This window comes from Brachyhypopomus gauderio, chromosome 21 (genome assembly GCF_052324685.1).
Source record: "Brachyhypopomus gauderio isolate BG-103 chromosome 21, BGAUD_0.2, whole genome shotgun sequence".
Taxonomy (NCBI): Eukaryota; Metazoa; Chordata; class Actinopteri; order Gymnotiformes; family Hypopomidae; genus Brachyhypopomus; species Brachyhypopomus gauderio.
The window spans coordinates 1818562-1837974 of NC_135231.1; the positions used below are offsets into that span (position 1 = coordinate 1818562).

At 40.8% G+C, this 19413-nt stretch overlaps 1 protein-coding gene across 12 annotated transcripts in view; it reads right to left on the reverse strand.

Moving 5' to 3' along the window:
- Positions 1–25: 25 nt before the first annotated feature.
- Positions 26–19413, reverse strand: part of sycp2 (synaptonemal complex protein 2) — a 31350-nt gene continuing 11962 nt past the window's right edge. For 4 of the 12 annotated variants that reach the window (XM_076984217.1, XM_076984216.1, XM_076984227.1 and 1 more), the window contains 24 exons: positions 18956–19272; positions 18533–18648; positions 17726–17762; positions 17534–17589; positions 17315–17357; positions 17187–17230; positions 16891–16948; positions 11472–11634; positions 11239–11303; positions 10939–11100; positions 10539–10851; positions 10392–10453; positions 10011–10302; positions 9708–9928; positions 9157–9399; positions 7793–8084; positions 7512–7643; positions 7162–7331; positions 5011–5105; positions 4502–4601; positions 4284–4342; positions 712–790; positions 567–623; positions 26–434 (listed from right to left, as the gene is read on the reverse strand). In XM_076984217.1, the coding sequence (XP_076840332.1) occupies positions 363–434; positions 567–623; positions 712–790; positions 4284–4342; positions 4502–4601; positions 5011–5105; positions 7162–7331; positions 7512–7643; positions 7793–8084; positions 9157–9399; positions 9708–9928; positions 10011–10302; positions 10392–10453; positions 10539–10851; positions 10939–11100; positions 11239–11303; positions 11472–11634; positions 16891–16948; positions 17187–17230; positions 17315–17357; positions 17534–17589; positions 17726–17762; positions 18533–18648; positions 18956–19272 (3248 nt within the window). In that variant the 3' untranslated portion in view covers positions 26–362. Of the gene's footprint in view, positions 435–566; positions 624–711; positions 791–4283; positions 4343–4501; positions 4602–5010; positions 5106–7161; positions 7332–7511; positions 7644–7792; positions 8085–9156; positions 9400–9707; positions 9929–10010; positions 10303–10391; positions 10454–10538; positions 10852–10938; positions 11101–11238; positions 11304–11471; positions 11635–16890; positions 16949–17186; positions 17231–17314; positions 17358–17533; positions 17590–17725; positions 17763–18532; positions 18649–18955; positions 19273–19413 lie in introns of those variants that run through there. The other 8 variants (XM_076984225.1, XM_076984219.1, XM_076984220.1 and 5 more) reach the window with 8 other exon arrangements.

Genomic DNA, 19413 nt, shown 5'->3' on the forward strand with positions numbered 1-19413 from the left:
TGTAAGGGGGGGGGGGGGGGGGGGGGTTGGTTTAACAATTCATGAATAAATGCATTTTTTACATTTTATATGTTATTATAACTGCCTTTTTTATAAGAAAATGGCTTTCACAGCTATTCATTATTTGTATTTAAAATCTTGTGTAAATATTTGCTCAATAGCACTTACAGTAAAAACATGCAAAAATATTAAGTGTCCAACAAATGGACATGCAATAGAAAATCTAAATAAAGTATAATAAAAAATGAACATTTTTAAATAGCTTTGTGATTTAAATAAATATAATAACCAATGTTCAAAAACAAGAACAACCTTTAAAAATAATCTGAAAATACTTGTTTAGTTGCATTTTCTCCTTGAAATCAAAACATGGAGACATCTGGGAGAAACAGGGTCTGTAGTCCTCTTCGCACACTCATCAACTCTTCCTCTTGCTACAAGGATGCCAAAGCATTTCAGACCATCTAATTCTAACACGTACTGTAACTGAAGCAGCTTTTGAAAAGTCTGACGTGAGCAATATGAAAGTGATGCCCTGGAGATCCTGACTAAATCCATTTACTCACCATCTGTTTGAATAAGCGGTCCTGAACAGACCTCATATCCTTCTTCATCAAACATATCTGAAATAATATTAAGTCAGATGTACTTACTTTCAATTCAACAGGGAAAACCAGGGAGCGCTGAAGAAGTAAAGGTTTAGATACTCACCTCTGATGAGAAGATTTGCTCCTCATACTCGAGACTATCACACATATTAGTCTCAACTGCACTTTTTAAGTGATGTAGTCTGAGAAAAGAAATCAAGATGAAATTTATTGAGGCAAACATTTCTTAAATTTTTTCTCCTCTGTATCCAATTTTCTTCAAGGGGAATGTCTTCATACTTCAATGGTTTTAGATGTTAAAGTCCTTAAGAGTGTTTTGGTGTGAAATCCTTTCTAGAGAAATGTACTGAGTCATAATTATTCACAACTGTAATACTAGGAAGCAGGCATTGTGATGTCTACACTACAAACATTTTTTGCCACTATTTTGCGTTTCCCAAAACGTTTGTAATGCTATGTACTCGTACTTAAGAACATTCTTAAATTTACAAGTGTTTCCCGTATCTTATATCAGTCATACTTATAGTCGTTCATAACTTAAGAGTATTCGAACCAATTCATATCTCATTAAGTACTAAGTAAGGATAGAGGCTGCTAATTTCCCTATAAAAAAACTCTTACTGGTTTTAATCATGGCATTAGCACATTTTCTAATATAAAAACATGAAATTATGGAAATTCATCTTTATTGTGAATTGCATATTTATTATGAAAAAGCAAATCTCCTAGCTTTAATAATGTAGTCTGTATTTTCCTAGAATTAAATTAACTTTGGTTGTATGAATCATGGTTTAGTGGTATCACAACAACCTATGAAGGTCAAGTTCAAATCTGAGCATAAATATATATTGTTTCATTTTATTCCAGGGTTTAAATCAATTCTTTCACATCAAACAAACAATGATAACTTGATAGAAGTGCATGAGATAATTTGTTGATGAACATATTTGATTAAATAAATAGAATTTTTTTTCCAAATGTAGTAGTAGTATCAAATTAGTACAAATATTTAAAAAAAACCTAATAAATAAATGTATTCTGTGCAAAGAAACGACTAATTTGCCTATTAAGCTTGACATGGGATAACCAATCAAATGGACTGCTTTAATCATTAACATACACTATATTGTAGGGGTGTGACGAGCGAGATGTAACTCAGCGAGATTTCTTGTCGCGTTAAAAATCTCGCGAGATTTGTGATCCAGCAAGCAGCCAGAATGATGTCGGAAAATACAGGAATTACTATTGAAGACGCACCCGCTACTTTCAAATCGTTTGTTTGACAGCATTTTGAGTCTATCGTCACACCCCTACTATATTGCCAAAAGTATTCGCTCACCTTCCTTGACTCACATATGAACTTAAGTGACATCCCATTCCTAATCCATAGGGTTCAATATGACATTGGTCCACCTTTTGCAGCTAGAACAACTTCAATTCTTCTGGGAAGGCTGTCCACAAGGTTTAGGAGTGTGTATATGGGGAGTTTGCCCATTCTTCCAGAAGTGCATTTGAGAGGTCACATACTGGTGTTGGACAAGAAGGCCTGGCTCTCAGTCTCCACTCTATTTCATCCCAAAGGTGTTCTATTGGGTTGAGATCAGGAGTCTGTGCAGTCCAGTCAAGTTCATCCACACCAGACTCTGCATCCATATCTTTATGGATCTTGCTTTGTGCACTGGTGTACAGCCATGTTGGAAGAGGAAGGGGCCAGCACCAAACTGGTCCCACAAAGTTGGGAGCATCGAATTGTCCAAAATGTCTTGGTATGCTGAAGCATTCAGAGTTCTTTTCACTGGAACTAAGGGGCCAAGCCCAGCTCCTGAAAAACAACCCTAAACCATAATCCTCCCTCCATCAAACTTTATACTTGGCACAATGCAGTCAGACAAGTACTGTTCTCATCCATCAGATTGCCAGATGGAGAAGCGTGATTCGTCACTCCAGACAACGTATCTCCTCTGCTCTACAGTCTAGTGGCGGCGTGCTTTACACCACTGCATCCGATGCTTTGAATTGCACTTGGTGATGTATGGCTTGGATGCAGCTGCTCGACCATGGAAACCCATTCCATGAAGCTCTCTGCGCATGAAGCTATCTGCGCATCTGCTGACCCCGTTCCGTCAGTTTACGTGGCCTACCACTTCATGGCTGAGTTGCTGTTGGTCCCAAAAACTTCAATTTTTTATAATACAGCTTTCAGTTGAATTTGGAATATTTAGGAGTGAGGAAATGTCATGCCTAGATTTGTTGCACAGGTTGCATCCTATCACAGTTCCATGCTGGAGTTCACTGAGCTCTTGAGAGCAACCCATTCTTTCACAAATATGTGTAAAAACAGTTTGCATGCCTAGGTGTGTAATTGTATACACCTGTGGCAATATAGTGTATATAAGTTGAAAGGCCAGACTAAAGTCAGAATCAGAAGTGACACCAACGATGGATTTCTGCAGTCCTGCACTACCCATGAGCAAAACAAAGTTGCTGTATCCCATTGTGTGCATGCTGTGACTAAAGCACTGCTGTAGCATGCACCAATATATAGAACATGTCCACATACTAAAGATGCATTGCATGAAATCAGAATAGGTTTTCATATAATTGCAATTTAATTGTCAGTGCAGTGGATGCACAATGATCCTCATACACACTCAGCTTCTTGAACCCTATTATAAAGGCGTAAGAGTACATGTCCCCACCCAATAAATCCTGCTCAAACTACAAAACTACATGCTACCACTCACACTACTCATACTACTTCTCACGTTACAGCCACTGTTGACATCAGTTGAGAGTGCAGGAACTAATCTGTAATTGTTGATACTAAAAATAAATTTTAGGCCAAGACAATATAACAAAACTATTGCAAAACAATGTCTCAGGCATGAAGCAATGTATTCATAAATCATTTTGTGTAATACATTTACAAAATGTAGCTTAGATTTATTAAAGTTTAATGTGTCTGGATCCTAGAACTACAACTGTGAATAATTCTGATTCCATTTTATACTTCCAAAAGAATGGTGGATTTCACAGTAAAACACTCTTAAAGGCTTTATTTACGTCTAAAGAACTGAAACAAGATATATCCCAAAACTGTTGGAGTTCCCCTTTAATGTGCTAGAATTTTAAGTTGAAACTGAGTTGGCTGTTTCAGGATGATCTCTGAGTTTACTGTCAGAGGGCACTGTAAACTGTAAATGTATGCATTCTTAGGGTAGGGCTGTTGTTTTAAAGCCTGTGCTCCAGTGGTAACAAAAACTTGCCTTCCAGTTGTGTCAGAGGATTCCAGCTTTAAAAGTAAAAACAATATAATACACGGCCAGAGCTTGGAACTTCTTAGGTGGTGTATACACACCTGTGGCTGTTTGAGCTGGGAGCAACTTATTTTTTATTGTGTCATTAGAACGACCACCTACTTGCACAAGATATGTTTGCATGGCTATGCAACAGAAAGACTAATTCTATTAATGTCTCAAAGTCCTGGAACAGCCAGTATCTTTCCATATAACTACAGAAAACAGAATTGCAGTATTCCTGCATGAGGTTTTCAAGTTAAGTTTTCCATTTTTTTCTTAGTATAAAAACTACCGTTTGTTTTAATCATCGCACTACAATAAAAGATTTCAAATAACACTAAATATATAAAAAGATAAAGACCACTAATCCACTCACCTCCGGGACCCTCTCTCCTGATATGCATTGAAGGCCAGGGCCTGCTTCTTCCAGTAGATCTTTAAGAAAGTCACAGACAAATTGATATACATTATATCACAAAAAGCATTTACCAGGGAAAAAAGTTCACTATAAAAAACAGCATTTCCATCATGTTCTTATCTATTTCTCCAATGCATTTAAACATGCTTGATTTTTTATAAAGTGTGGTCATGTACTGTCAGCTCTTCCTCCATGTTGTGTAGAGCAGCATCATCTTCCTCCAAGTTTTTAATTTCATCCACCAGAACTTGTTTGACCTTCTCCAGTCTCTGAGACCTTTAATGAAAAACATACAGAAGGTGTGTGTCTGTGTCTCAACCACAGAATCAGAATAATGTCTTGCCCTTAATGCAGCGTTTCTCAAAGTGTGGGGCGCATGGGTATTGCAGGTGGGGCGCAAGCAATTGGAAGAAATTAAGCTTTTTAAGCCTGTCATTTTAATGCCTGTTCATTTTGCATAAGCCCCGGATGTTTAAAATGTCTGCGGAACAGTGTGAACCAGGGCTAGATCAACACCCCCCCCCCAACAAATCACGATCGCCACCCCCATTTGTATTTTATTACCATTTTGTTTGGGTGATATGGGACAGGTGGGGCATGGAATTTCCCCTTCTTCTGAGGTGGGGAATGATAGAAAAAGTTTGAGAACCACTGCCTTAATGTAACATGTGTTTTTCATTCTGACCTGTACTTGTGCATCTTCACACTGATAGAAGACGCATGCTGCCTGAAGGCCTTTAGGGACTCTTTGGTGAAGAGATCCATTCTCCTGGAGCGGCTCTGAGAGACAACCACGTGTGTGAAGAAGCATCAGTGAATACTGTAGCACAAATATCTATTAGTCAGACAGCGCTTTAATTATTCAGATACCGCTTTCTAGATGTGACAATTGTCATGCAAGGTGATATTTGGATGATCATGACAATGATAATGGATCCTAATATAATCAAAGGTTATAAAAACTGAATATAGACTGAATACAGAAACCCTTGGAAGGGTAAAGGTAATGTACAATTTAAACAACACAGAAAAACTATCTAGTAGTAGTAGTAATAATATTTCTACAATTACAAATCTTTTGTATATCTATAGTGTACCTGAAAGATATTTATATATTAACAAATATCAATATATATATTTTTATCACTGTCTCAACATGGAAGTGGTTCAAGTCCTATTTGCTGTTAGTGACATTCTTACAAAGCAACATGAAAACAATACACACCCATATACAGACTCTCCAATAGTGTCCTACAAGCTTCAATGTCTGGTTCTTCACTCGCCTCTCTATACACCGAGCTTAATTTTCCTTTCCACTAATTCCTTTCCAGCTAATGCTAGCTTACAAAACCAAAAGTGCACCAGCTCCACTGTACCTGATGGCAGTAGTCAAATCCCATTCCCTTTTCCCCCAACAATAAACCCTACCCAGCAAAGGGCACGGCTATTCAGATCGACTGCAGAGGATTTGGGAATAGTCAAATAGGAGGTCGACACAGATTGAGTCAACCAGTCTACACAAGGATCTTGCTGTGGGAACCAAGGTAAGCTCAGGAGCTTTGATTTGGAAAAGTAATATCTGAGAGACTGGATGAACCAGATAACAGACATTGGTATGTCATGCCACCTTTGTAAGCAAATTTGTTTAAGAAACAAAAATCAGGAAGGTATCTGGCCATGTCAACCCTACGTCAGCCCATATGCTGATCCTGGACGTCATTATACCTTAGATTCAGCTCAAATAAAGTAGTGAATAATGGGGCTGAATCTTCAATGGTATGCTCATCCTTAACCTCTTTATCTATAAATCACAGGATGGTTGTTGTTGAACTAAAATATGGAACCTCAAGAGCTTGGGGAGCACAAGTCTACTGAGTGAGCTGCCAACCGATGGCAAGGTTACCCATGTGCAAGGGTACAAAAGACACAAATAAGAACCCTAAGAAGGAACCAGTGAGAAATGGCTACACTGATATATAATCTTCACTTTGGAGAAGACTGAACTCAAACATTTCATTTTGTTTCTGTCACGGTATGGCGGCCCCTTACTGGTCGCCTCCGTCTACAGCGGCAGTTGTCGTGTTGTTGTTATTGTGGTGTTCGTCCCTCAGGTGGGCGGAGCCCGCGATCCGTCTCACCTGAGGGTCGTTTGTTTGTCTATATATGTCTTGTCTTTGTACCAGTTGACCGCTGGTTATTATATCCTTCATTTGGATCTAAGTCACGGGTTTTTGGTTTGCACACTTTTCTATTAAACCATACATTTTCCCTGAGACTTGGCGTGATCGCTTCCTTTTTATTTCGCTCACCCTGCCCGTCACAGTTTCTCTTACATTTCTTGATATTAAGGTCAAGAGCTACCACTAGAGACCAGAGACTCTTTACAAGATTGATTTGAAAAGCATTTACCAATATTACCTGCGAGAAAACAACACTAGCAAACTGCACTGAAGACTCGGAATTGAGCACTGAGCTGACCACGAGTCTCAAGTAGGCCCAGGTAATGCTGGTTGCTACTAATTGCTAAAGGGCAGGTATCTGCCATCGTCTGGTGGTGGAGTAAGACCAAGCCAACTGACCTCATACAGTGATATATGACTTAAAACTACATTTTATTTCAATTAGAACCTTTATAACACTGGAATTTTCTCCAACGGAAGCCATTTATTTCACATTTCTATTTATCACATTGTGAAGATGAATAAGCTAAAATATTCCTATAGTGTTACCTTGTGCAGTTCCAATCTTACTGCATCTCCTTAATGAATATAAATGTCTCCAATAAGATATAAATACTTTCAAGCTTTTCCCCCTCTATCCAATACCTCATTCATACCTCAAACTTTCTTTTGAGTTCAGAACTGAACTGGTGGCAGAAAATGCCCATTTCCTGAGAGGTGCTGACTGTAGGCTGTGGTACATCTACATCTGCCTCTACACTCGCCTCCCAACAACCTGACACTACATTAGACAATACTCTGGAGTGTCTTTCCAGATCTTCCACTACTAACACACACACACAAACACACATACACAAACACCCACATCATTAATCATTCACAAAATCAATCAATGTAAAGCCATAATGTGAAATCTAAACCTTTCTGTCACATTAATTAAGAAAGAGCAATGGAAACATATGAAGAAAATATTTCTTGCAGATTATATTACTTGCAGTGAAACTACCTGTTACACCAGAGCTTCTACACTGAGATTTGTGGTAACCTTTGCTTGTTGCACCACTGGTAGGGCTCACATTCTCCTTGTTCTCATCCTCAGAGCTGTTCTGATACTCCATGAGATGTTCAGAACCTTTCACTGAAAGAAAAAAATATACTTAATCTCATACCTTTTAGCCTCTTCTTAGACCGTTATTGATTCCTTGGCTGCTAGGTCACACATTAGGCCACTTTAGGCATTATACAGAATTGCTTTATTTTAATACTTATAAAAAAGATAACATTTACCTTTTTTGTTAAGCTGGTCTATAGGCTTAAACAGCCTTCTTGGCTTCATTTTGATTGCTTGTTTTCTGGGCACAATTTTAGTCCCACCCCCTTCCTCCTTCTCACTGTTGTCTGTCTCAGACAAACTGAAGGAGGTGCATGAACTCTGACGTTTCCGACGGGTTGCTGGACCTGATAACACAGTAACACAGTTATCAATATTTACGACTAAAGCATGAATCCCAGGGATGTTATTACCTGACTGAAAATCTGTTCTTCGAGTCTTGCTTCCTTGGATACATACAGGTGTCTTCTGTGAAAAAAAAAAGTTGTGGCTGGAGACCACTTTTCCATGCCTAAATACAATGTACTATATTATATGTCTAACTGTGCGTTCACACCGAAAGCGACGAGAGCGACACGGCGACCGGAAGTCATTAATTTTCAATGAGAGTGAGCGACACCCAGCAACGCGACGTGACCGTGAGTGGCACGAAGTGAGCGAATCGAGCGACGCGAACAAGTTGAGCTCGGCTGAACTTTAAGCAAATGAGCAGTGACGCGCGGCGGCGAGTACCAATCAGAAAATATGTTTGCACCCTCCTCCGAAACCGCACCTCTGACTTTGGGGGGTGTATAATGTACAAAAAATAAGTATAATATATACTATATATATATATATATATGTTTTAACTATAATACTAGCTTCTCTACACAGTCAGTAAACAGCTCAAATACATTTTTATTAACACTAAACCCCCGAATTGGATCAAATCGGATCGAATCGATTAAATCGATTCTTAATCTTCAGAATCGGAATCGGATCGATTATTGGAATTTGAATCAATACCCAGCCCTAGTTCCTACTGATTATTTGTTCCGATTGTAAAATGGAGGAGAGATTGATAGTGGCTGTCTCTGGATGTCCCGCACTTTATGATGTGTCCCTGTTTATTTACAGTACAAAATGTTTATTTTTGGAGGGAATACTGTTCATTTGTTAAAAAACATCTGCAATAAATTAGCGTATACCCGATTATTGGTTATGATTTTTTTTTATTCCTGTTTGATCTTCGGGTCTGGGGTAAAAAGTAAAAAAATTACATAAACATTTTAGGTTTATATACTATATGTGTTTTATACACACACTATGTTTTATACACGCACTCCTTTATAATCGTGTGTCCTGTCATCAATAGATTAAAATAAATAAATACTGCGTCCTGCTTTAAAAACGTGATTTGCATATCTGTCACGTGCTGCATGCCAGCGTGATGTTGGACACGCCCCCACACGACGGGATGCTGGCGACTCGGCGACGGAGAGCGATTTTATCTCTTTCGGTGTGAACGCACAGTAAAGCAGGCAAAAGTAAATCTCTCTACCTCCACGTCAGTGCAGATCATAGCTCTGTTGTTCCTAGATGTATGTGAGGACCGACTGAGGGTCACCAAAGAGATTACGGACTCTTTGTCAAAGGATGCCTGTAGGCTTCTGTTGTTCATGGAGTCTCCAAGATTCTCATTCATGTCTGAGGGGTTGAGTGGGAAAGAGCAGACAAGTGTTTCCCTACCTGTGGAGGTGATGAGGGGCTGGATTTCAGGGGGCACTGGACTCAGCAGAGCCTCCTGAAGGACAGTGGGGCAAGAGGGTGGTTGGGCTGTTACAGTTTAGCAACAATATTCTCTGATTGCACTTACAATATTAATACAGAAGAATCCTAAATGTGTGTGAAAACAGGTGTGAGTAAAACCACACTTTTTAAAGTAGGAGACCCAATACATATAACTGATAAAATAAAATGTATTATTATTATTATTATTATTAATGATTACTCATATCAAACTGATGATTCAGTGATAATATCTGCTGACATAACTTTAAACATAAACAATAAAACTTAGATCTGCTTACTGGCTTGATGTACGAGACATACCTCTACAAAACTTTGATTCAGAGCAACTTCAGTTACAGGAGGTTGAATGAGAAATCTGGCACCATGGCACCCTCTTGAAGTCTTATAAAAGGAGGAAGCCTGAATCCCTTTGAGATGAGTGGGCAGCTCCATGGTGGGTGAGACAACAGCAACAGGAGAGACTGGCAGGGGCTGGAGTGGAGTGAAGGGAGATCTGGGCAAGGCTACACTGTTCTCAACAGCTAAGGACAGACAGAAACACGCACAGTTCTTAAGCATATAGTAAATATAGATGGGTGCACTGAATGGAAGCAAATTTCTTACATCTCATGTTCTCAGTGGAGAAAGGAGAAGGGCAGATGGAGGAAAATTCAGCAGCCAAAGGTCCTTCCTGTTCTTTAGATGATTGTGGAGGACCTGTACTCTTCTTATTCTCTGTCTGTATGGAACCCATTAACTCCTCGGGCTCTTTCTTCTCTGCTAACTTATCACCTGATTCTAATTGAGTGGTGCTTTCTTCTGATAGTTTCTTCTCTCTCTCAGGTTGTTTACGCACACCATTAGAGAAAGACTTATTTTTCTTTTCTGCCTGTCCTGTGGCCTGTAGTGAAGCAGTCTTTTGAGGTTATTTGACACATTAAAAACTAGATAAAAACACTGACAAATGATATTGAAATTATTGTATAAAGAACAATTTTTTTTTACCTTGGTCAGATGACTTGCAGACATTTCAGGGGATTTAGGCAAGGCTGTCTTCTTGTCCGTAGCTAAGAGTGAATACAAAGATATATGTATCAAAGAGGAAAAAAAAAGAATTTGCATTGAGAAATTTGTAAAAATATGAGTTCTTACATCTCAGTCTGTCAGAAGGAGGGGAAGGACAAAATGAAGCAATTTTGGTCGCCCAACATTCTTTCAGTCCTTCGGTGGATTCTGTGATAAGTGGCTTTTTACTGTTTTTCTTTGACTGCTCAGGACTACCCAGTGTTGTCTCATCTCTCTGTTTCTTGGTCAGATGGCCTTTCTTTGGCTCTTTCTGATTTTTGTCTTTTGTAGTTTGTTCAGTGTCAGCATTATATAAAGTCTTATCTTTACTCTTCAGTTGTCCTCTGGTCTGAAGTGAGGATGTACTTTTAGGCTTCTCTGACTGTTTGACAAATAACTTCTGTTCAACGAAAAAAGGGAAAGGTGTAAATAAGACATACATCAGCCCACAGTTCAGACTATTTATACTGAAGCAAATGAAGCATGCCTTGGCTGGAGGTGGCTCCTCAGTCTCTGATACGTGCTCAGAGTCCGATGGCTCCCTGTAGGATTTGGTCAGAGCTGCATTTCTTTGCGGCCTGCCCATTGGCTTCCTGCTATCAATGTTTAGACTTTTCATTTCCTGCTCCATCACCTTCTTCTGCCTCTTCTGGTATAAAGTGAGGACCAACATCACCCACAACTTAATCGCAGCAACGCATATAACTCTAAACCAAAAATAAGTTAATGCATGTGAAAATAATTTATGACTTTTTAAATTTAGCATAAACTGTTCATTTGGCATCACCCTTTTTGGTTTGTGCAACAACTTTTCAGCTTTGTCTGAAGGCAGAGGAACATCTGGAGACTCATCTGAAAGAAAGAATGAAAATGTTATGTACGTATCATATGAGCAATATTTTATCACTGTGCTTCATCACTATGTTCCAACTTATTCTGTCAAACTAACACCATCATTATGCGTACTTTAAAGAAATTGTGTTGGCACAGAAAGAAACAGACTAAATGTGAAAAGCATACCTGTAGTTTCTGCAGCTGGAAAAGAGGGCTTAGCAGGCTGTCTTGTATAGTCTGTCAATTTTGGCTTGGGCTTTCTGTTGGCTGATTTTAACCAGCTAACCTCTGTCATATTTCCTGTGTCAGTGTCACTGAACAGGTGCTTCTTTACATTAAGACCAGCAGGCTACAAAACACACACACACACACACACACACACACACACACACACACACACACACACACACACACACACACACACACACACACACACACAATGGTTAAGCCATAATCAATTACTCTGAATATGTTTCAACACAGTGCCATTTTCAGTTTTCCAATTTTCATCACAGATACTTCCTAGCATCAAAAAAAGAGAGGATCCTCATTTGCCCTCGCAAGCTATCCTCAGGTGTTCCACAAGGATGAGTGCCCGGAACTCTTCTTTTTCCCCCTTATTCTCTATTACAGGTAATATATCCTCACATAGCTTCTTGTACTGCTGCCATGCTGACAAATTAAATGTGCCCCTTGCAATCTTTCATATCTTTGCTTGGATCTCATCATGACTGTCTGACATGTCATCTGACATGTAATCATCATCTAAAAGTGAACCCCAGCAAGAGAGCTGCTATGTATTCCTAGTGATGCCTCTCTGCTCCCTGGCCCTTTCCTTTGAGAGCTCTCTTCACACTTTCTGAAAATGCAAAACAGGCAAGCATGTTCCTGAACAAACATTCATTCATAACATTCTTTGCCCATGTTTAGGGTTGAAACAATTCCTTGAGACACTTGAGTAACTGCAAGCGTTTATGGATGATATCACAGTAACCACTGTGACGCATGTCCAAGCAAGATGGGTGCTGGATACATTGGGCAGCGTTGCTTCCTGGGCAGGGATGCTGTTCAAGGCCATGAAGTCCAGGAGTATGATAATCAAGAAGGGCAGAGTCACCAGCAGGTTTAATCTTCAAGTCCAGGGTGAGGTCATTCCATCCATCGAGGGCAACCCAGTAAAATGCCTGGGAAAGAGGTTTAATGCATCACTAACGGATGGTGCCAATGTTGCTGAGGTGGTGAAGCAGACTGAGAAGTGGCTGAAGAAGATTGATAAGTCTTTACTCCCGGGCAAGTTTAAGACATGGCTGTATCAACACGGCCTCTTGCCCAGGCTCCTCTGGCTATTCACAGTCTACGAGTTTCCCATGACTACCATCGAGACCATTGAGAGAAGGATCAACAACCATCTGTGGAGGTGGCTGGGCATTCCACCAAGCTTCTCATCAGTGGGCCTCTACATCAGCTCAGGTCAACTGCAACTCCCCCTGTCTTCAGTAGTTGAGGAGTACAAGGTGGCAGAATGCAGTTGTCCTAAGCCTGAGGGACTCCAACGACGACCTCATCAGACAAGCTGGTATGACAACCATGTCTGGACGCAAGTGGGCTGCCAACGCAGCTGTGGAACAGGCGGTCAGCTCTTTGAAGTTGCGGGATATAGTTGGCAACCAGGGCATCCGCCGACAAGGCCTTGGCTCTGCACAGTTCCAAACCTGGGGAGGTGCAAATACAGAAACCAGGAGAGGCATGGTGCAAGCAGAAGTAAGGAGCAGAGAGGAGGAGAAGCGAGTAGCCAGAGCAGTGCAGCAAGGTTCCCAGGGAGCCTGGACAAAATGGGACTTGCCCAGGCGTAAAGTCACATGGAGGGATCTGTGGCGCCTGGAACCTTATCGCATCTCGTTCCTATTACGGTCTGTTTATGACACCCTCCCCTCCCCAGTACATCTGCACATGTGGGGTCTAAGAGAGGATCCACTTTGTAAGCTATGCGACAAGAGGGGGACCTTGGCCCATATACTGTCCGGGTGCAAAACATCTTTAACCCAGGAGCGGTATAGATGGCGCCACGACAAAGTACTCCTCTCATTGGCAGACACCATAGAGTGGGAGAGGGTCAAAAGACCAGCCAATTCAACCGCACAGAGAGCCATCACCTTCGTTAAAGAAGGAGCTAGACCTGCACAAACCACCAAAAGGAAAAGAACTAGCATTCTCCACGCCACAAGTTCCTGGGAGATGAGGGTGGATCATGGGAGGAGGCTGCAGTTTCCGGAAGTGGTGCAAACATCCCTCAGCCCTGACTTAGTGCTGTGGTCATCCAAGGACCAGAAGATAATCCTGGTTGAATTGACAGTACCATGGGAGGAGGGCTGCGAGGAGGCCCACGAAAGGAAGACTACAAAGTACCAACAGCTGGCCCAAGACTGTCGAGATAGAGGCTGGCAGGCATGGGTCTTCCCTGTAGAGATAGGGTGCAGAGGCTTTCCAGCAAGGTCTGCATGGAGTTTTCTTTCTGCCTTAGGAATGGACGAGAACAGCAAAAAGCAAGCAGCTCGCAGGATGGGGGAGGAGGCAGAACGTGCCTCATGCTGGATTTGGAGTAAGAGAGAGGAGGAAAGCTGGAAGCCAGGAGTAGATGGGCAGTGAGTTGGCCACTCGCTGCGGGCCCACCAACTGGAGGGTGTTGTGGTTAGGGTCGAAACACCCAGAGAAGGTTGGACACCACCTGATGACATCTGCTCCTGGCCTAAGGCTCCAGCTACCTGTTAAGGTAGCTGAGGAAGGCACCTTGTGTGTATCAAACAAGTCAAACTCAATTACTAAAAATCATCTCAACATTTTTTTTCTTTTTTCACATAAATGCTTTTTTTAATCCATAAAATGTAATCCATTACTGTAAATCCATAAAATATATCCAAATGATTACAAACAATTACATTACACTACATTAGTCACAGTCTACACTAATTCTGTCAAAATGTTTAACTCTGCTCACAAATGAATGTTCCACATATTTTGAAAAATGTGAAAAATAAAAATAATAATAACAAAATAATAAATAAATAGATACCTTTTTGAAAGCAATTTTTATTTACTGATTTGTTTTTGCACTTGAGAAAATGTTTTTCTAAAACACAGAACGTGTCTCTTGACTAGGGCTGAACGATTAATTGCATTCGCGATAATCTCGCGATATTTTAAAACGCGATTCTCTAATCGCACAGGCTGTGATTTAAACTGGTCACGTGACTTGGGAGCGAACCGAGCCGAGGACGAACGGAGCAAACCCGAGCAGGAGGCAGGGAGGTGGAGAAGTGAAGTTAACACAGCGCATTTTAACTTGTTGCACAATGGCTTCAGGCTCGACAGAAGCTGACACAACTGAAAGTCTAATACCAAAGAGGGGCAGCACACCAGTTGTGTGAAATTACTTTGGCTTTTAAAAAGATGCTGCTCAACGTCAGGTACCCTGCAAAACGTGCCTTGCTACTGTTGCTATGACGCGAGGAAACACTACAAACATTCAGCATAAAAAAAACACCACAAAGCCTCGTATGATATTTGTAAGGCTAAAATGCCAACGACCAGTGCTGCGTCTTCAAATACGCCAAAGTGTTTCTCTGCGCTTATACAGCTTTAGTATGCGGTGAGCAGCGAAATACCGTAAAATCACGCATATAGGCGCAATACGATTTAAAGCACGGATGAATCGCAAAAGCGCGGATAGCTTGACCGGTCCAGCAGACAGGGTTCACTGACCGAACCGTTTGAAAGTGTAACTCCTTATGGATGTAATTGGAAGCGGCACGCTGAAATAACTCGGGCAGTAACAGAGTTCATAGTGAAAGACATGATGTCCGTTAATATAGTGAACAAGCCCGGCTTCATGTCTTTGTTAAACACACTGGATATGCGCTACCAAATGCCCTACGCACATATTTTAGGCAAGTTGCTATACCTGCAGGGTTGCCAACTCAGCATTGAGCGTCTTAGACTAAAAAGTTACTAGTTCGCTCTGGCGCCAACCACAGGCGATCGATCGATCGCGGGTTAATAATAATCCCCCCCCCCCCCCCCCCCCCCGTGGAAAAAATCGCATTTTAAATCGCAAACGCGATTTATAGATAAAAAATTGCAATTAGATTATTTTCCAAAATCGTTCAGCCCTACTCTTGACTACACTAATTTTGTTTTGACAGATATTGCATGAATTTAAGCAATAATGTTTTTTTTTATAATAGTTTTTTTAATATAGTTTTATATTCTTTTGTGTGTATCTACAATTGCTCTTTAATAAAGCAAAAAAAAAAATCTCATCCAATTACTCGAGTAATCAATGGAATACTCAATAACTAAAATAATCTACTGCTGCGGCAGTACTCCTGCGACTAATGCCATCAACAGAAGGATCAACCATTTCTTCAGACCTGGACAACCGCAACTTGCTCTTCTCCTGGCACATGCCACTACTAGCACACATGTGATGGAACAGACTCCTCGTACCTGTCCACACAGCAAAGGTCCTTGCTGTCTTAAAACACAGACTAAAGAGCCACCTTTTCAAAAAACACTTAATCCCTAGCTCACCAGTCACCAAACCAGTTGACTTACTTTTCATAGACACACTCACATATACACACACACAACCAGACAGTGTTTTCCTCTGACATCCTCAGACAGTATATCTGTCACGGTGACAGCTCCGGACCGCTCCTTGTGGGCGTGTTGTTACATTGTCTGCGTGTAGTTATGTCCATGTTTGTAGTTCTGTGGGTGTGGGTCGTTAGTGAGCGTGTTCATTGGTATTATCTGTACCTTGCCTCGTGATCACGGGGGAATATGTTATTCACCCATTTAATGTGCGTTCGCGCAATGTTTCCTGCTCGTCTTTGTCTAAAGTTCCGTGCCTGTGTAAGCGTCGGATGTATGTGCTTGCGCTCCACACTGATCTTCACGTGTTTTTGTGTCATTAAAGTTGTATGTTGCACCGTTCCTTCAGTCGTCGTGCCTGCCTCCTCCGCACGTCACAATATCAGCAGAAGGATTTATTCCATGCAGCCAGATTAATAATACTGAACACTTTGGATTAGAACATAAGATAAATGCTGTAAAAGTAAAAAAAGACACTGTGACAAATGCAGAGGTTTCACTAGATGTTTTGCTAGAACAAAAAAAGTGTTATTGTTGTTATGAATAGAGGCATGAAGAAATAAGGAGAGCAGGTATGAAATTACACTAATCACTGCAGGTGTTGTGTGCACTGCACTGTTTTGGTCTTATTGTTGGACTATTACATGATCCTGACATGATCCATGATTTCTGGGAACAATTACTGCTCTAACAAACATACAAAGCTTTTTTTATTTTCAAAAAATGTAATCTTTGAGTATAACATCAGAAACGGGTTTATTTTGCCATGTATGTTTGCATAAACAGGGAATTTGGTTCCAGTATTTGGTGACTCTCTAGGTACAGTAATTAAGATATTAAGAAAGTGAGCATATAATTTAGGGCTATGTACATTATAGAATTTGTATTTGATTATGAAAGGACACACCACAAATGTTAAGGGCAGCCATTTAAAAGGTTTTAAGGAATATCTGACCTTTGCAGGAGGGCATTTCTTTGCAGACCTGGACAAAGTCAAAGAACTGCTGAGCACACTGAAAGAAGAAGGAAAACTCTTTAAACACAACCCTAGGCGTGTAACCCTAATAAGCAACACTGTGCTTATTAATTAATTTAATTAATTTAATTTAATTAATAGTTAATTGGTAGAATTAGTTCATTTTCAGAAACTGTACAAGGCAATCTGAATCAGTGCCCACGTTTACCTTAACACAACTGTAATGCTTGATTTAGACACTAGAGGTTGGTGTGGTTAAACTATATAAATGTTACCTGCTTTCCATCCCAGACAGCTCAGAAGACTTTGTACTTTTTCTCTAATAAGAAAATGACTTAATCAGGACAACATGCTATACATTAATGAAAACAATATGATCCATGTTAGTAAGAACAGTCCTTACACCAACGAGCTCTGGTACGTCCAGACTGAATTCATAAACATCTCTGTTAAAAATATTCAAACATCAAGCTCATTACAATAGTGCATATGTATAACCATGGAGAATTAACCCTATAATTGTTTCAATTTCTGGACAGTCATGTTAATATCTATTAATGATGTTGTTTAATGCATTCTAAAGTTAGTTCAATTGTTTATTTTTAACATTAGGTACTCATACTTTTTTGACTGATTGCATGACTTCAGCATCCCAGATGTGCTGGCAGCTACCTTTGCCTAAAACAACAAATATCCAAATTCACTTTAACAATAAGCATGTCAAAAAAATAAAAAAAGAAACAATGCAGTTTGGGGCATAGACGAGCTCCATCAAGATCAAACAATACAATTTTGAAACAAATGAACAACTTACAGTTGAAGTTGGATACCAATTCCTGTTTAAAAGGTATCTATAAAAAAATGAAAAAATTAGTATTTAGCTGAAGACAAAAACATCATGGTATGTCCATCAGAGGCGTAGCGCAAAATTCTGGGGCCCCACCGCAAGGAGGCAATGAGGAGGCCCGTGCGTGAGCTAAAATCTCGCGAGCGACCGTAGCGCGCGACCCTGCGCGAGCGTCGCGAGCGTCACTGCAGTGTAAATATGGCTTTGCAGTGTTGTCCGAAACCATACGTTAACAAATACGAGCCTCTTGTAATTCCAGGACGAAACATGAGAGAACGTGAAGACGTTAAGATTGGGCGTTTTGAAAATAAACAACCATTAAATAATTTGATAAGAAGCGAATAATTTCGAGTATATGTATAAATATTTAACTAAGTTTAACGTGCTGGGAAATATTGAAATGGACCTTGAAAGTGATGTACAAATGCTTTAATTCCACCTTGTTAAGGTGTATGAACCCTGCAAACATGACTTTGTTCATCGCGCTGAAGCGCGGCGCACGTGCGAAGTTACAAAATTCGAGAGGTGCACGACCTCGCGAATCGACAGCGCGCGAGGCCCTCGCGCACGGGCGGAGCCACAGCGATTACGTCATTTTCGCCGCGCAGACCCTCAAGTATAAACCAGGCTTAAGCGTGGAGGAAAACATTAACATCACCCAGGAGGATGACTAAACAACAAACTCGTCCTAAGGCGGGGCCCACCTGTGTTCGGGGCCCCCCCGCAGTGCGTGCCTTGCGTGCCCCTCCCCTACGCCAGTGATGTCCATGTTACCTGTTAGTTGGTGCATCGTTAAATGGAGAGCCATGTTCTACTGTTGCTTTACTAAAGGTACTCTTATAGTGGTTGGAGATCTGCTTCACCATATTGTCTGCGGCTCTTGATGTCTTCTGGACAAAGTAAACCAATAATGAAAATGAAAAAAGCTGAAAACTTCAAGCCAACCATTGATTGGTATTTGTGTGTGGTGATTGGCTGGCCACACTAAAAAAATAAAATAAAATTCCTACTGGAAACCAGAAGAGACTGTTTAATTCTGTCTGAATTTATTAATGGCTGGAAAAAAAAACATTCTGTGCTCAGTGTCCCCAAATGGAGGAATGTACAGCACCCTCTCTATAAATACACCCATAAAATGAAGCACTTTAAAATTGAGATAGCTACATAAAAAGTTGAAGTGCATAAATTGATTCTTACCGTGTCTTTGCTCATTCCAGTCCCACTGCCCCTAGGCTGTTTGCTCTGGGCAGCTGGTGTGTTTCTTTGAAGCCCTTTCCCTGGCCCAGGACCCTTTCCTGCACTTGCAGACTCTGGCAGGTGTTTCTCCAAAGAAGAGACTTTTCTCTGTGCCGAGGGGCAGGACTCCACCTGCTGCTCACGCTCCCTCAACACCTGCTCAAGTCTGTGAGAGAGCTGGTTATGCAGCTGCTTGTGGCTCAACCCAGCAGAGGCGTGCTGGGCAGAGCAGGGTCGCTGTGGGAGCTCTGTGGTGAGAGCTGTTGGAGCATTGAGCTCTAAAGAAGGCAGATGGGTTGTAGAGCATTGGTTGTATATTAAATGGCACAACCTTCTTGGAGCAGCACTTGGCAGTACTGCTAATAGAAAACTAATTCTGGTAAAATGGCAGGTGTTTGAACTGATTTAACTAATTTCAC